The 15,422-nt window shown below is 57.5% G+C and overlaps 1 protein-coding gene across 1 annotated transcript; it reads right to left on the bottom strand.

The window, feature by feature from the left end:
- Positions 1 to 582: 582 nt before the first annotated feature.
- On the bottom strand, positions 583 to 15,422 carry POU6F1 (POU class 6 homeobox 1). The gene is made up of 11 exons (XM_034071518.1): positions 15,360 to 15,422; positions 10,058 to 10,154; positions 9,237 to 9,435; positions 7,165 to 7,274; positions 6,615 to 6,837; positions 5,283 to 5,503; positions 4,777 to 4,905; positions 4,462 to 4,668; positions 2,816 to 2,954; positions 2,412 to 2,586; positions 583 to 1,540 (listed from the first exon to the last, which is right to left on the bottom strand). Exons 2-11 carry the CDS (start codon positions 10,109 to 10,111, stop codon positions 1,195 to 1,197), a joined length of 1,803 nt encoding a protein of 600 aa, XP_033927409.1. The 5' UTR covers positions 10,112 to 10,154; positions 15,360 to 15,422; the 3' UTR covers positions 583 to 1,194.

Here is a 15,422-nt window from a genome sequence, read left to right on the forward strand (position 1 = left end):
GCTCGGCCAATGGGAGCCGAGCGACGTGGTGACGTAAGGAGGGAAACAGCCAATGGGGGGCTTTGTGGTGGAGTAGCTGAGCTGGGATTGGATGAGGGGAAGGGTTGGGGGAGTGGGGGGGTGGGGACTTCTGGAGGTTGCGGGTTCGAATCCCGGTCCCGGCTCATCCCGGCGCTGAGTTGCTTGGGTCTCATCCGGTTGTGGGATGGGGAGCGGGGATGCAGGGAACGAACCCGAAAAAAGGGGAAAAAAGGGGAAAAAAGGGGAAAAAAAGGGGGAAAAAAGGGGGAAAAAGGGGAAAAAGGGGAAAAAAGGGGGAAAAAAGGGAAAAAAAGGGAAAAAAAGGGAAAAAAGGGGAAAAAAGGGGAAAAAGGGGAAAAAGGGGAAAAAAGGGGAAAAAAGGGGAAAAAGGGAAAAAAGGGGAAAAAAGGAGAAAAAAGGGAAAAAAGGGGAAAAAAAGGGGAAAAAAGGGCAAAAAGGGGAAAAAAGGAGAAAAAAGGGAAAAAAGGGGAAAAAAGGGGGAAAAAGGGAAAAAAAGGGGAAAAAAGGGGAAAAAAGGGGAAAAAAGGGGAAAGGAAAAGAAAAAAGAAAAATACTGTTTATTTCACACCACTACATCAAGTGCATCAATCCCCACGTCCCGGCCCCAGCATCCCCCCTTCAGCCTCATTGTCCCCCTGGAGCAATGGGGGGGAGCCCCACAACCCCTCTGCCTCCAGGGGGGGCACACGGGGAAGGGGAGCTGCCTCCGTTGTGGGGTTCACCCCCATAAAACCCTCTAAGGGCAGTGGGGAGCCCCCAAACACCCACAGCGCTGTCCCAAAGTGGGGGGGTCCCATAGAGAAACCCCTCCGCAATCAAAGCGGGCGTGAAGTGAAAGTGGGGTTCAAGCCCCAATATTACCTCCGGAATAGGGGAAAACGGGCAAAACATGGGAATAACTCATTTTGTTCGGGGGGGGACACACACACACAACACGGGGGGGGTATAGAGAGCGGTGAGCGCAGGCAGGGTCCGTCACCACGCACAGCACAGGCAGGGGGCAGGCACAAAGCGGACGCGATGCCCGGTGCGATGGGCAGGAGGAAGGATGCGGACGGGACGGACACACGGACACAACCACGGGCTATAGAGGGGGGTGATAGAGACCCTATGGGGCAGAAAGTGCTTTGCTGGCAGGAGCTATGGGGGGTGTTAGGGGATCTGGAAGACGTTCAGTTTGCTGGTGTTCTTGAGCGTCTGGCGCCGGTTACAGAACCAAACCCGCACGACCTCCCGGTCGTAGTTGAGCTCTTTGGCGATCTCGGTGATCTCCTGGCCCGTGGGCAACGCGTTCTTCTCGAAGTGGGCGTTGAGAGCCTCGATGGCCTGGGGGGTGAAGGACGTGCGGCGCTTCCGCTTCTTGGACGGCTCCCCCCCGACGAACTCCATCAGGTTCTGCTGCCCCTCCTGGTTACGGAGCTCGGCCTCGCTCAGCCACTTCTCCAGCACCGGCTTCAGCTTCTGGGCGCTCTTGGGGGTGATGTCCAGCTTCTCGAACCTGCACCGGGGCCGCGGTGAGGGGCTCCCCCCGTACGGACCCAGCCCCTGCCCCCCGGCACTGGACGGGGTGGGCTGGGGACGTGAGACCGGCTCCGTTTGTCCTCCTCTTTCCCAGCTCCCCATTCTCCAGTGCTCCTCCTGCTCTGAGCTCCTCCTCTGATACAGTTTTCCCCATCCTGCAGTTTTTCTCCCTTTCTACATCTTTTGGTATCTTTCCTTTTCCTTCACCTTCTCTTCCCTTTCCCTTCCCTTTCCTCTCCTCTTTTCCTATCCTTTCCTTTTTCCTTCCTTTCCCTTTCCTTCCGTTTCCTTAACTTTCCTTAACTTTCCCTTCCCTTTCCTTTTCCTTCCCTTTCCCTTTCCTTAACTTCCCTTTCCTCTCCTGTCTCCTTTCCTATCATTTCCTTTTTCCTTTCTTTCCATTTTCTTCCCTTTTCCTTCCCTTTTCTTAACTTTCATTAACTTTCCTTCCCTTTCCTTTTCCTTCCTTTCCTTTCCTTTCCTTTCCTTTCCTTTCCTTTCCTTTCCTTTCCTTTCCTTTCCTTTCCTTTCCTTTCCTTTCCTTTCCTTTCCTTTCCTTTCCTTTCCTTTCCTTTCCCTTCCCTTCCCTTCCTTTCCTTTTCCTTTCTTTCTTTCCTCCCATTTCCTTTTCCCATTCCCACAATCCCAGACTATGTTGGAAGGGACCTTAAACCTCCTCCACCTCCAACCCCTACCACGGGCAGGGATCCCTTCCACTGCAGCAGCTGCTCCAATCCCTGTATCCTTGACCACTGCCATGGATGGAGCATCCACATCCGCTCCAGACACCCTGTCCCAGTGTTCCCCAGTCTTCCTCCCTCCTCCCAGTCCCCATCCCATACTGGTACCTGCAGATGGCCGACTGGCTGTAGGCAGGACCCTCGGTGGCCGTCAGTGCCTGTCCCACCTGTGTCTGCGTCAGCCCAAGGGACAAGCGACGGATCTTGAAGTTCTTGGCGAATTCCCGGATCTCCTCCAGGTTGATCCCATCCTCTTCCGTGCTGCTGTTGGCAGCCGGGGGCTCTGCCGGGGCCGGGATATGGGAATGATGAGGAATGCCCATGGAGCATCTCTCCCCCCCCCCCCCCCCCCCCAATGAGCATCCCCTTTGTTGGGCTCCATAGCAGCCCATAGGGATGCACCCATAGGGAACCACCCCCAGGGATGCAGCATCCTCCTTCCCCCCATCCCAGCGCATCCCAGACCCTGGATTCCCTCTTCCCAGTGGATCCCAGTCCTGGCCGTGACTCACTGGACACCAGCTGGCTGACGGTTGGGGTCTCGGAGCAGGTGATGGGGACGGGCACAGAGGAAGCCTTGGCTGATGGGGCAGGGTTTGGGATCACCACAGCCGGCTGGGACAGAGCTGGGGCTGGTTGGATGGGCTGGACCTGGGCAGAGGGAGAGGGGTCAGCATCCTCATAGCACCCCCATGGTACCCCCATGGTACCCCCATGGCACCCCCATGGCACCCCCATGGTACCCCCATGGCACCCTCATAGCACCCCCATGGTACCCCCATGGTACCCCCATGGCACCCCCATGGCACCCTCATAGCACCCCCATGGTACCCCCATGGCACCCCCATGGCCAGGGCTCCCCTGCTCCCTGCCCACCTGCATTGAGTTTGGATGGAGGTGACACTGGGAACAGCCCAATTCCTGTTGGGAATGGGGCTGAGGCAGCTCTGGGATGTCCCATTCCCATAACGGAGGTTTGGGGGTGACCAAGGTGAGGATCAGTCACATCCCATCATGGTTGAGAGGCTTGGTGGGCACAGAGAGTGGGATGCCCCATAGGGCAGCACTGCAAAGCTGGAGGGGTCACATCCCAGTGATGCTCATGGGCTCCCAAAGCAGGGTAGTTGGGTACCAAAGCAATGCAGCTGCATCCCAAAGCAATGTGGTTGGGTCCCAGTGATGCTCATGGGCTCCCAAAGCAGTGCAGTTGGGTACCAAAGCATGTGGCTGCATCCCAAAGCAATGTGGTTGGGTCCCAAAGATGCTCATGGGCTCCCAAAGCCACATGGCTACATCCCAAATAGAATCCCAGAATCCTGGGATCAATAGGGTTGGAAGGGACCTCTGGGGATCACCCAGAGCAGGGCACATAGGAACGTGTCCAGGTGGGTTTGGGATGGCTCCAGAGGCAGATTCCACATCTATGCCAGGGCTCTGCTGCCCTCAGCACAGAGTTCCTGCTCATGCAGAGGTGGAACTTGTTATGGGGCAGGTTATGGCCACTGCTCCTCATCCTCTCAATGGGAAGAGTCCAGCTCCATCCTGCTGGCACCAGCCTTTGATGTGCATTGATTCCCTCATAGGCTGCTTGGCTACAGACCAACCAGGCCTGAGCATCCCTGAGCATCTGCTGGACCTCTCCTTGACTCTGAGGAGCCCAGAACACTCAAGTGCTCCCAAAGCTTCATGGCCACATCCCATGGATGCTCCTGTGCTCCCAAAGCCTCATGGCCACATCCCAGAGACACTTAGATGACCCAAAAACCTCAAGACCACATCCCATAGATGCTCAAACACTGACAAAGCCTTATGGCCATATCCCAACGATGCTCAAGTGCTCCCAGAGCCTCACGGCTGCATCCCAAGGATGCTCCTGTGCTCCCAGAGCCTCATAGCCACATCCCAAAGATGCTCAAGTGCTCCCAAAGCTTAATGGCCACATCCCAAGGATGCTCCCAAAGCCTCACAGCCACATCCTAAGGATGCTCCTGTGCTCCCAGAGCCTCATGGCCACATCCCAAGGATGCTCCCAAAGCCTCACGACCACATCCCAAGGATGCTCCTGTGCTCCCAGACCCTCACAGCCGCATCCCAATGATGCTCCAGTGCTCAGCACCATCCCCTCAGCCCCATACCCTTCCCATTGCCCACCGCTCACCTCGGTGCGTGCCGGGGCCTCGGGGGTGCTGGTTTTCTTGGCTCCAGGTGCCTGCAGGCTGCTACCGGCCAGCGTGGCAATGACCTGGCCCTGGGCATTGAGCAGCAGCTGTGGTGTCACCGTCTGCACGTGCAGGCTCGGGGCCGGTACTGGACCAGTAGCTGCCATCCCAGTGGGGTTCACCACCCATGGCAGTGTCCCAATGACCTGGGCCAAGGAGGAGAGGCTGAGTTGGGCTGTGCTTTGCCAGCACCAACCGGCACCGCATCAGTGCCAGGGCAAGGGGTTGGCAATGGCAGGACCCCCCCATGGTACCTGGCCCTGGGCATTGGTGAGGATCTGGCCTGCGATGCCCTGGACACTGGATATGGGGCTGGTGATAACCGGGGTGGCTGCCAAGGGGGTGAGGAGCTGGGGCTGAGCCCCCAGAGGAGCGGTGCTGAGCTGCAGAGAACCGAGAGCCGGGGTCAGGATGTGGGCAGTGTTGGGGTCACCGTGTCCCCATGTGTGGCCACCCCATTCCCCATTGATGGCATCAATCCATCCTTTAGCCTGGCCCTAAGCTGGGCTCATAGGGAAGTGCGCTGGGATATGGCAGGATCCCATAGGATACAAGTGTGGATGCTCCATCCCTATGGATCCCATAGGATATGAGTGTGGAAGCTCCATCCCTATGGATCCCATAGGATATGAGTGTGGAAGCTCCATCCCTATGGATCCCATAGGATATGAGTGTGGAAGCTCCATCCCTATGGAATCGCGGCTCCTTGGGGCTCTCCCCAGCCATGGATGTGGTGGTACCAAACTCGCCCGGTCCTTACTAAGCCAGGGTTAAAGGCGAATCCAGCCGGCTGCACAGTGATGTGGGTCTGGGTGCCGGGTGCTGTGGGTGCAGCGCTGGGCTGGGGCAGGATTGGGGGCTGGCCGGGGCTGGGGGTGAACACAGTGGGGGGCTGCAGTGGGGTACGGGGCTGCCCCATAGACGGCACTGGCTGGGCTGGTGGTACTGGTGCTGCTATGGATGGGCTCAGCACGGCGGTAGCTGTGGAGTAAAGACATAGAGAGTGTGAGTAGGGGAAGGCAGGGGGCACCCCCCAGAGCTATCCCCATCCCTTCCCATCCATAGGGATCCATAGGGAACAGCATTCCCAGACCCCTCTGCCATAGCAGGACTCATCCTGCCCCATGGATGCTGGATCTAACCCAACCAGTGCTGTGCCCAGCACAGAGGGTGAGGGGAACCTCTAAGGTCCCATCACCTCCTCTGGCTCCAAATCCCTCCTGGCACTGGCTCCAAGTGGAGACAATTCCCATACGGGAAGGGCATGAGGCTCTTGTTCCTGCTGCTCTCATGCCCATGGGTCCCCCCATTGCAGAACCTCAGCTGCTGCAATGAGGTTCTGGAGCCCCAAACCTAACCTGGTCCTCTCATCCTATCCTGTTATCCCATCCTCTTATCTCATCCTCTTATCCCATCCTCTTATCCCATCCTCTTGTCCCATCCTCTCATCCCATCCTCTCATCCCATCCTCTCATCCCATCCTCTTATCTTATCCTCTCATCCCATCCTCTTACCCCATCCTCTTACCCCATCCTCTCATCCCATCCTCTCATCCCATCCTCTTATCTCATCCTCTCATCCCATCCTCTCATCCCATCCTCTCATCCCATCCTCTTATCCCATCCCTATGCACGCTGCCATCCTCATCCTCCCTCATCCCATCCTCTTATCTCATCCTCTTATCCCATCCTCTCATCCCATCCTCTCATCCCATCCTCTCATCCCATCCTCTTATCCCATCCTCTCATCCCATCCTCTCATCCCATCCTCTTATCCCATCCTCTTATCCCATCCTCTCATCCCATCCTCTTATCCTCTCATCCCATCCTCTCATCCCATCCTCTTATCCCATCCTCTTATCTCATCCCCTTATCCCATCCTCTCATCCCATCCTCTCATCCCATCCTCTCATCCCATCCTCTCATCCCATCCCTACACACTCCACCATCCTCATCCTCCCCATCCCTTCTCCCACCTGTCCATCCTTCACCACGGGACACCGCAAACCTCGTCCCCATCCCCAAACCTCATCCCCATCCTGGCTAGGACCGGCTGTGGGACGGACAGACGGCCGAGGAGCTGCAGCCTTTACCTTGCACACTGGCTATGGGTGCTTTGAATATCCCCCCTGTAGAAGCCGCCGTCAATCCGGGGAGGGCAGCGACCGTTGCTGTAGGACATGTCCACACAGCCAGCCCCTGCTGACCTGCCACTTGACCTGCAATACTGATGGGGATAAGAAGAGGTTGAGTAACTGTCCCTGCTGGAACCATTACTCCTGTCACAACTGTTGCTAAGTTTTCCTGAGTCAAGACCTGCAAAAGCAAACGAGATTGCAAAGAGAACAGGAATCAACGGCACTCACAACAGCATCACTGGAGCATTACAGTCAGTGTATGGGGTCCCTCCCATCCCTGCAGCTGGGGACCCAGCTCTGTCACCCCATCCCAATACACCCAATGTGCCTATGGCAACACCTCGAGGTGAGGGTGTTGGTGGAGGGATCGCCTTGGTTCGAGGTGTAGCTCCTACACCCCGCGCCATGAGCGTGTATCTGCCCTATAGCCACCCCAGGGGTCCCCACATTGTGTGTCCCCCCCCCCCCCCAAGCCCTGTCCCACTCTGTGCTGGGGGGTAGTTACCTGTGGGGCCAATGGGGCCAGTGCCTGTGGCTGCTGGTTTGTGGTGGGGGTGAATGTGCCAGCAGAGGGGATGGTGCTGGGGGATGATCCGGTCACCGGCTTGGGTTTACCTGGGGAGGGCAGAGGAGAGGGGTTGGGAATGGGAATCATAGCGGAGAAACAGGGAATGGGATGGGGGGAAGGGATCTGAAAGCTCCTCCAGCCCCAATGCATCCCTATGGATCCCTTCCCATGGAGCAGGATGCTCCAAGCCCTGTGTCCTTGAGCACTGCCAGGGATGGGGCAGCCACAGCTTCTCCATTCCACATCCCAACACCCTCATGGGGAAGAGCTTCCCCATATCCCATTGAACTCTTCCCTCTTCCCAAACTCCTCATCCCATCCCTGCATCCCTCATCCCAAGCCCCTCTCCATGTTCCCTGCATCCCTTTAGGCACTGGAGCTGCTCTCAGCTCTCCCCTTTAGGAGCCTTCTCTGTCCAGCCCAGTTCTCCCAGTCTGGCTCCAGTGCAGACCAATAGCATCCACAATCCCCATCTGCACTAAGGATGGGGGTGCGGGTGGGGGGCACCCAAATCCCACATCCCCAGGGAACAAACACCCTCCTGTGGGTGCTGCAGCCCCACAGAGCTCGTGTTAAACCACCCTAAGGTGGATGGAGCTTCCCCTGCATTCAGGGGCTTCCTATGGGATGTGATGGGGAGGAGGCAAAGGAGGGATGAAGGGAGGAATGTGTTGGGAATGGCAGGGTTAAGGCATTAGCAGCAGTTAAAGCAGGGTCAGCTCCTAAAGAGGGGGGACCCCATAGGCTGAGCTTCATTGGGGGTCTTCAGCCTGCATCCAAAGCCATGGAATCACTGGGATCACCCCAAGGAGAGGAACCCTGGCCCCTAATCCTTGGGTATTACTTGTGAAGGACTTGGGGTTTGGGCAACCCCTTGTATTTATGCTGCTCAGCTTCTAATAATGGGAACTCTCGAGTACAAAACCCACTTAATCCCATTATGGTGGAAGGAAAACCATCCTTTTCCTGCCTTTTCCTTGGCAGTGGTGCTTGCAGGTGGATTCAGGATGGATCCTATGGGAGGATTGGGGTGCTGGGCAAAGAGCAGTGAGGAATGAGGCAGGATCTCCCCATATGGCTGCATTCCCATGTGGGAAGGGAAGCGCCTGCAGCACAGGGTGAGGGGCAGACACTGGAATTCCAGTGCCTCCAGAGCAGCTCATCAATGGATGTCCCTATTGGAACCCATGGTCGAGGGCTGTGATCCATATGGGATGCTCCCGGAGGAGGAGCTGGTTATGCTCACTCCTCTCCCAGCCTGGCACAGGGATGCTCTGCACCAACAGGCACAGCTCATCCTCCAGAGCCCAGCCTCATCCACAGGGATGGATGGGCAGGTATGGATGGATAGGGATGGATGGGCAGAGATGGATGCACAGGGATGGATGGGCAGGGATGGATGGGCAGGGATGGATGGACAGGGATGGATGGATAGGGATGGATGGGAAGGGATGGATGGACAGGGATGGACAGACAGGGATGGATGGACAGGGATGGACAGACAGGGATGGATGGACAGGGATGGACGGGCAGGGATGGATGGATAGGGATGGATGGATAGGGATGGATGCACAGGGATGGATGGGCAGGGATGGATGGGCAGGGATGGATGGGCAGGGATGGATGGGCAGGGATGGATGAATAGGGATGGATGGATAGGGATGGATGCACAGGGATGGATGGACAGGGATGGATGGACAGGGATGGACGGACAGGGATGGATGGATAGGGATGGATGGGCAGGGATGGATGGACAGGGATGGATGGACAGGGATGGATGGACAGGGATGGATGCACAGGGATGGATGGACAGGGATGGATGCACATGGATGGATGGACAGGGATGGATGGACAGGGATGGATGGGCAGGGATGGATGCACATGGATGGATGGGCAGGGATGGATGCACATGGATGGATGCACAGGGATGGATGGATAGGGATGGATGCACAGGGATGGATGGACAGGGATGGATGGGCAGGAAGGTTCCGGTGCCTCCAGTGTCTTACCGGATGCTTCCCCACCACAGGAGCTCTGTGTGCTGCTTGGGACGTCCTCAGTGCCTGTATGGCCGCTCTGTGCTGGGGACCCCGGAGCTACCTCCCCTGGAGCCATAGCCGAGGCTTTGGGGTCCTCCTCGGCCGGGATCGGGGTGTCCACACCGACCTCCAGCACCCGGATGGTCTCATGGCTGGACATGACAATAACCTGCAGGAGAACCCACAGCATCCATCAGTACCTGGGGCTGGACCCCATAGGGCTGTCCCCATGGCAGGGAAAGGGGCTCCTACCCCCCCATGGGATGTGCCTTAGGGTGATCCCAAACCCTTGTGGGGTGGATGGGGGGGGTCACAGCCCCTCCTGCTTTATCCTGCATCATAGAATCCCAATGTGGTTTGTGTTGGAAAGGACCTTAAAGCTCCTTCCCCTTCCAAGCACGGGGGCAAAGGGGGTGGTTGTGATCAATGGGGCAGGAGGGAGATGGTTTTCACCCCATGCCAGAGCACACAGTGGGGCACCAAACCCCATCTGCCCTCCCCATGGTCCCTATGGCTGTGGGGCACAAAGGAAGGGGCTGGAGCACACAGTGGGGCTCCAAACCCCATCTGCCCTCCCCATGGTCCCCTATGGCTGTGGGGCACAAAGGAAGGGGCTGGAGCATGCAGTGGGGCTCCAAACCCCATCTGCCCTCCCCATGGTCCCCATGGCTGTGGGGCACAAAGGAAGGGGCTGGAGCATGCAGTGGGGCTCCAAACCCCATCTGCCCTCCCCATGGTCCCCATGGCTGTGGGGCACAAAGGGGCTGGAGCTGCTATGGACATTCCCATACCTGCTCATTGACTGTCAGCAGAGCCTCCTGTGGCTGCACAGCTTCGGTGTCCATAGTGCCCCAGCAATGGTGGGAGAGGGCTCAGACCTTCCACATGCTGCAATGGGGGGACAGGGGGGTCAGGGTCACTCATGGACTGGAGCAATCCCAGTCCCTGCATCACCTCCTCATGGATGCCCATGGAGGCTCCGGTGCCTTGGGTACCAATCCCACCTCCCATCCCCTTGGCAATGAGCATCATTCATTGTGTGAGCATCACAGGTACAACAGGGAAGGGTCATTCCAAGGATGGAGCCTTTCCCCCTTTCCCTTTGGAGATGAGGTTCAATTCCTACAGGTTCCTTTGGGAATCCCACACAGCTCCAGGCACAAACCCCATCTGAAGCCCAGGTACCATTCCCTTCCTAAGGAATCTGATGGGGAAAGTCTTGGGATGAATGTCACCCATCCCAATGGCCTTGACTCAATCCATGCATGGGTGAAGGTGTCCTTGTTTGTGTAACTGCTGTGAGCCTGGGGCACGTTGATGCTGGTAGAGGTGACTGGGACTCAGCTTTCCCCTATCATAGGTTATGGAGTCATGGAATGGGTTGGGATGAAGGGATCTTAAAGCTCCTCCAGCTCCAATCCAGCTCCAGGGACCCCTTACACTGGAGCAGGATGCTCCAATCCCTGTGTCCAACCTGGCCTTGATGGGATGGGGCAGCCCCAGCTCCTCAGCACCCTCATAGGGAAGAGCTGGTACCCAAGAGCTCATCTCGGGCAGGTTCAAGCCATTCCCATTGTCCCATCCCTGCATCCCTCATCCCAAGCTCCTCTCCCGGTTCCCTTTAGGCTCTGGATCTGCTCCCATCTCTCCCCTTCCCACAGCAGAGGGGCAGGATCCCCTATCTCACACTATGGGCCTGCAGCCCCACACTGGGGGGGTCTGGGCTCAAGCTCACAGCTCATCCATAAGGGAATGTCAGCCCCAGAGTGGGATCAATGCATCCCATCCATTGGGCTTCACTGCTGCCATGGATCACGGTGCAGGCAGCCCCTATGGCTCCATTGCCACCCCAGCCCATGAGCACTTCCAGGATGCAGGAATCATCCTCAGCACAAACCCTGTATCACTTCTCTGTGTCTCAGAAGCCACCAGGCTCCTATTGGGGCCAGTGCATCCTGCCCTGGGGCTACCATTTGTGTGCCATTGGTAACCAGAGGCACTCGCATCCTGCTGATCCAAAGGAGTCTCCATTGAATGATGAGCCAGATTCTACCTGGACACCATAGGGCTCTGCACCATCCATTCCAGTGCATCCCACCTCTCATCCCATCACTTCCCTGCCCCATGGACCGCTCCACACCTCCCCAGTGCCAATCCCATAGTGGTCACAGTGGGAGCTGAGCCCAAACTGGGATCCCAACCTGGCAGCAGGGGCACAGTGAAAGCAGCTGAAAGGGAAGGGGTCGTCTATGGGGAGCCCCTTCCCACAGAGCCAGGGCACATCCAAACCCACCATAGAGAGCAGAGCCACAATCCTATGGGATGATGGAGGCATCAGTGATGCTCATGGCAGGAGATGGAGCTGGCTCCTGTGTCCTGATGGGCTTGGGCTCTAGGAGCTGCCTCTGTGCCCATTGAGGAGCAACCGGATAACTCAAAGGCAGCTCCATCCTCAACCTAATTCCTGCTTATTGATCCTAACCAATTCCAAAGGGAAGTGCTGGGACAAGGCAGCTCAAGCCGTGTGGTACCCAAGGTCATGCACACACTGGGAGCCTGAATGATGCTGCCAGCACCAGATGCTCTCCATCCCCATCATCCAAGAGCCTGAGACCTACAGGTCTCCTCCAGCACCACCATGAGGCTGAAGGGAACATCAAATCCCTGCTCATCCTGGATCATCCCCTGCATCCAATAGGGAATACCCAAGCAAAGAGAGGAGCGAGAAGGAATTCCCCCTCTGTTCCATGCACTCAGTGAGCAGAGCTGGGTGCTACTGGGTGCAAACGGCTGCTCCTCCTGCATCCTTTCCTATTGCTTCTTCATACTGGGATTCCATGGGACAAGGGATGTGCTTGGATCCCAAGTGGCTGGAAATCCAAGTTGGAACCAACTTGCCACAGGTCAGAAACCCATTGTTAATGCTGCCCAGTGCTGAGGATGCTTTGGCCATGGGTCCAGCTCACTGCTCACCCACTGTCATTAACCCAGGTTAATCCCTATGGATGCACATCCCGATCCCAGCATGAGGCCCTCATCCCAAGCCCCTCTCCAGGTTCCCTGCAGCCCCTTTAGGCACTGGAGCTGCTCTCAGCTCTCCCCTTGTCCAGGCTGCCCCATCCCAGCTCTCCCAGCCTGGCTCCAGAGCAGGGATGCTCCAGGCCTTGGGAATTGCCAGCACCCCAACACCTCCCAGCAAAGCCAGAACCAATGCAAAGGGAACAGATCCGGGTCGAATTCCTTGGAAATGAAGCTTTATGGCAACAGCAGAGCCTGAGTTTCCCTCATTGCAGCCTCAGCAGCTCCGAGTGGAAAGATCCAGGCTGGAAATGGATTGTTTCCCAAGCACATTCCCAGGTGTTTGATGGGGGGGGACCTGGATCCCATTGCCCCCAAGCTGTTGGCAAGGTGCTTATTGCCCCTCACAAACCAGCTTCACTGATGGGGAAACTGAGGCAGGGGATGGAGATGCCACCCCTGGCACAGGGCAGCCCTGAGCCGGATTCCTGAAGGCTGGAATTGCAATGGGAGCTGCAGCATCCACACTGCCTGCTCAGCCACAGCACTGGGAAAACCCAGGCTGGGGCAGCTGGATCCCAAAGGAGGCTCCAGGAAAAGCCATTCCCAAGGCTCAGCTCATCCTTCAGTGGCAATGGGAAAGGGAAGCACTTGGGGGTGATAAGGAAGGTGATAAAGGGAAAGGTCATTCACCCCCTGGGAGCAGGAGGTGGGAGATGCTGGTTGGCATCAGAGAGGAAGGGGGAGGGAACAGATGGGGGGGGGGGGGTCCCCAAACCTGCTTGGGGAAAGGGAGGACCCAAACCCACTTGGTTGGATCCAGTGTTACCGGATGCTGATAAAATCCTCTGTGCACCATGAAAGAGAAACATCCCCCCCGGCCATGGGCCATGGTATGTTCTGCATCCTCAATGGGATCTCTTCATCCTCAGCTGGATCCTTTCATCCTCAATGGGATCTCTTCATCCTCAGCTGGATCTCTTCATCCTCAGTGGGATCTCTTCATCCACAGCTGGATCTCTTCATCCATAGCTGGATCTCTCCATCCTCCCTTGGATCTCTCCATCCTCAGCTGGATCTCTTCATCCTCAGTGGGATCTCTCCATCCTCCCTTGGATCTCTCCATCCTCAGCTGGATCTCTTCATCCTCAATGGGATCTCTTCATCCTCAGTGGGATCTCTTCATCCTCAGCTGGATCTCTTCATCCTCAATGGGATCTCTTCATCCTCAGCTGGATCTCTTCATCCTCAGCTGGATCTCTTCATCCTCAGTGGGATCTCTCCATCCTCAGTCAGATCTCTCAATCCTCAGTGGGACCTCTTCATCCACAGCTGGATCTCTTCATCCTCCCTTGGATCTCTCCATCCTCACCTGGATCTCTCCATCCTCCCTTGGATCTCTCCATCCTCCCTTGGATCTCTCCATCCTCACCTGGATCTCTCCATCCTCACCTTGGATCTCTCCATCCTCACCTTGGATCTCTCCATCCTCCCTTGGATCTCTCCATCCTCACCTGGATCTCTCCATCCTCCCTTGGATCTCTCCATCCTCCCTTGGATCTCTCCATCCTCCCTTGGATCTCTCCATCCTTGGTTCAATCTCTTCTTTGCTTCCCACCTTCCCAGGGTGTTTGGGGCTTAAGCCTGATCCTAAGGGCAGGAGGGGGGAGCTCCCTTCCCTGCCTCTTGCACTGCAGACCCAATACCAGGCACAGGGATCACCCGGATCAGTTTAACGGTGACTTCCCAGGAATCCTTTCCCAGATCCACTTTTCCAACTGGGAATGTGATTTTATCCCAGCTCCACACAGAGATGATGGGATCGAGGTCACCTCCCAAGGTCATGCACAGGAGCAGAGCTTGGCTCTCCCGAGCCCTACAAGGCAGTGCCTGGAGCATCCCTCAGCCCTGCTGCCAATGGGGGGGGTCTGGAGCCACCCCAGGACATCCCAGTGGAACCCCCCCCCTCGAGCCTATGGTCCCATTAAATGCCATTGGGGGGGACGGGGGGACACAGCCCCCCCCATCCTCTGCCAGCAGGGGCTCTGCAGCACCCAGGGCAGGGACCCCCCACCCCGAGAAGCAAACAGAGGGGTGCAGGTGCTCGTGGGAGCTGCCCAAGGGGCACTGACCCCCCCCCGCAGGGGTACACAGCACCCCCCGACCCTTATAGCATCACAAACAGCCCCCCTTAAACTTATAGCACCACAAACAGCCCCCCCATAGAGCACCACAAACAGCCCCCCCTGAACCTTATAGCATCACAAACAGCCCCCCCATAGAGCACCACAAACAGCCCCCCCGACCCCTACAGCACCACAAACAGCCCCCCCTGACCCTTATAGCATCACAAACAGCCCCCCCATACAGCACCACAAACAGCCCCCCCTAAACCTTATAGCACCACAAACAGCCCCCCCCGACTCTTATAGCACCACAAACAGCCCCCCCCGACTCTTATAGCACCACAAACAGCCCCCCCCTGAACCTTATAGCACCACAAACAGCCCCCCTGAACCTTATAGCACCACAAACAGCCCCCCTTAAACTTATAGCATCACAAACACCCCCCCCGACCCCTGCGGTACCTCAAACCCTACCGAGAACCCTAAATGCCTTGGACCCCCCCCCGGGGGTCTCTGCTCACCCCCGGAGCTCCTGGCCCCTGCCCCCCCCCGCACCCCTCGTCTCCCACCCTTGGGGTCCCTCTGCAGGACCCCAACACTGTCCATGTGTGTCCCCCCCCCCCCGCACTGCTCGTCCTCTCCTGCACCCCAAACCCCATCCCCACAGGGGCTCTCACCCCCATTCCCTGCCCCGGGGGTCGCTGTGCCCCTTCCCTGGACCCCCCCAGCTCAGGGACCCCCAACTCCTCTCTCCCCCCCCATCCGCATCCCCACTTCCCCCCACTTCCCCCCCCCCTTAGCGCTGCACCCCGCGTCCCTTCCGCGCGGTCCTTCATTCCCCCCCCCCCCATCCATCGCTCTTTATCATAAATATATAAATTATGCTAATTACCGCATTGCATATTCACCGCGCCGGGCCCCGCCGCCCCCCGCCCGGCCCCGCACTCACCGCGCCGGGCTCCAACACCGACGGCGGCTCCGACGGCACAAAGGGGACGGGGCCGGGGGGGGC

This window comes from Melopsittacus undulatus, chromosome 21 (genome assembly GCF_012275295.1).
Source record: "Melopsittacus undulatus isolate bMelUnd1 chromosome 21, bMelUnd1.mat.Z, whole genome shotgun sequence".
In the NCBI taxonomy this organism is placed as follows: Eukaryota; Metazoa; Chordata; class Aves; order Psittaciformes; family Psittaculidae; genus Melopsittacus; species Melopsittacus undulatus.

Coding starts and splice junctions, on each gene's coding strand:
- POU6F1 (XM_034071518.1), bottom strand. CDS start 10,111: ATGGACACCGAAGCTGTGCAGCCACAGGAGGCTCTGCTGACAGTCAAT. Junction 7,275..9,236: donor CTGTGGTGGGGAAGCATCCG/GTAAGACACTGG, acceptor TGCCCTCCCCAG/GTAAACCCAAGCCGGTGACC. Junction 4,669..4,776: donor TCACCAATGCCCAGGGCCAG/GTACCATGGGGG, acceptor TCCTTGGCCCAG/GTCATTGGGACACTGCCATG.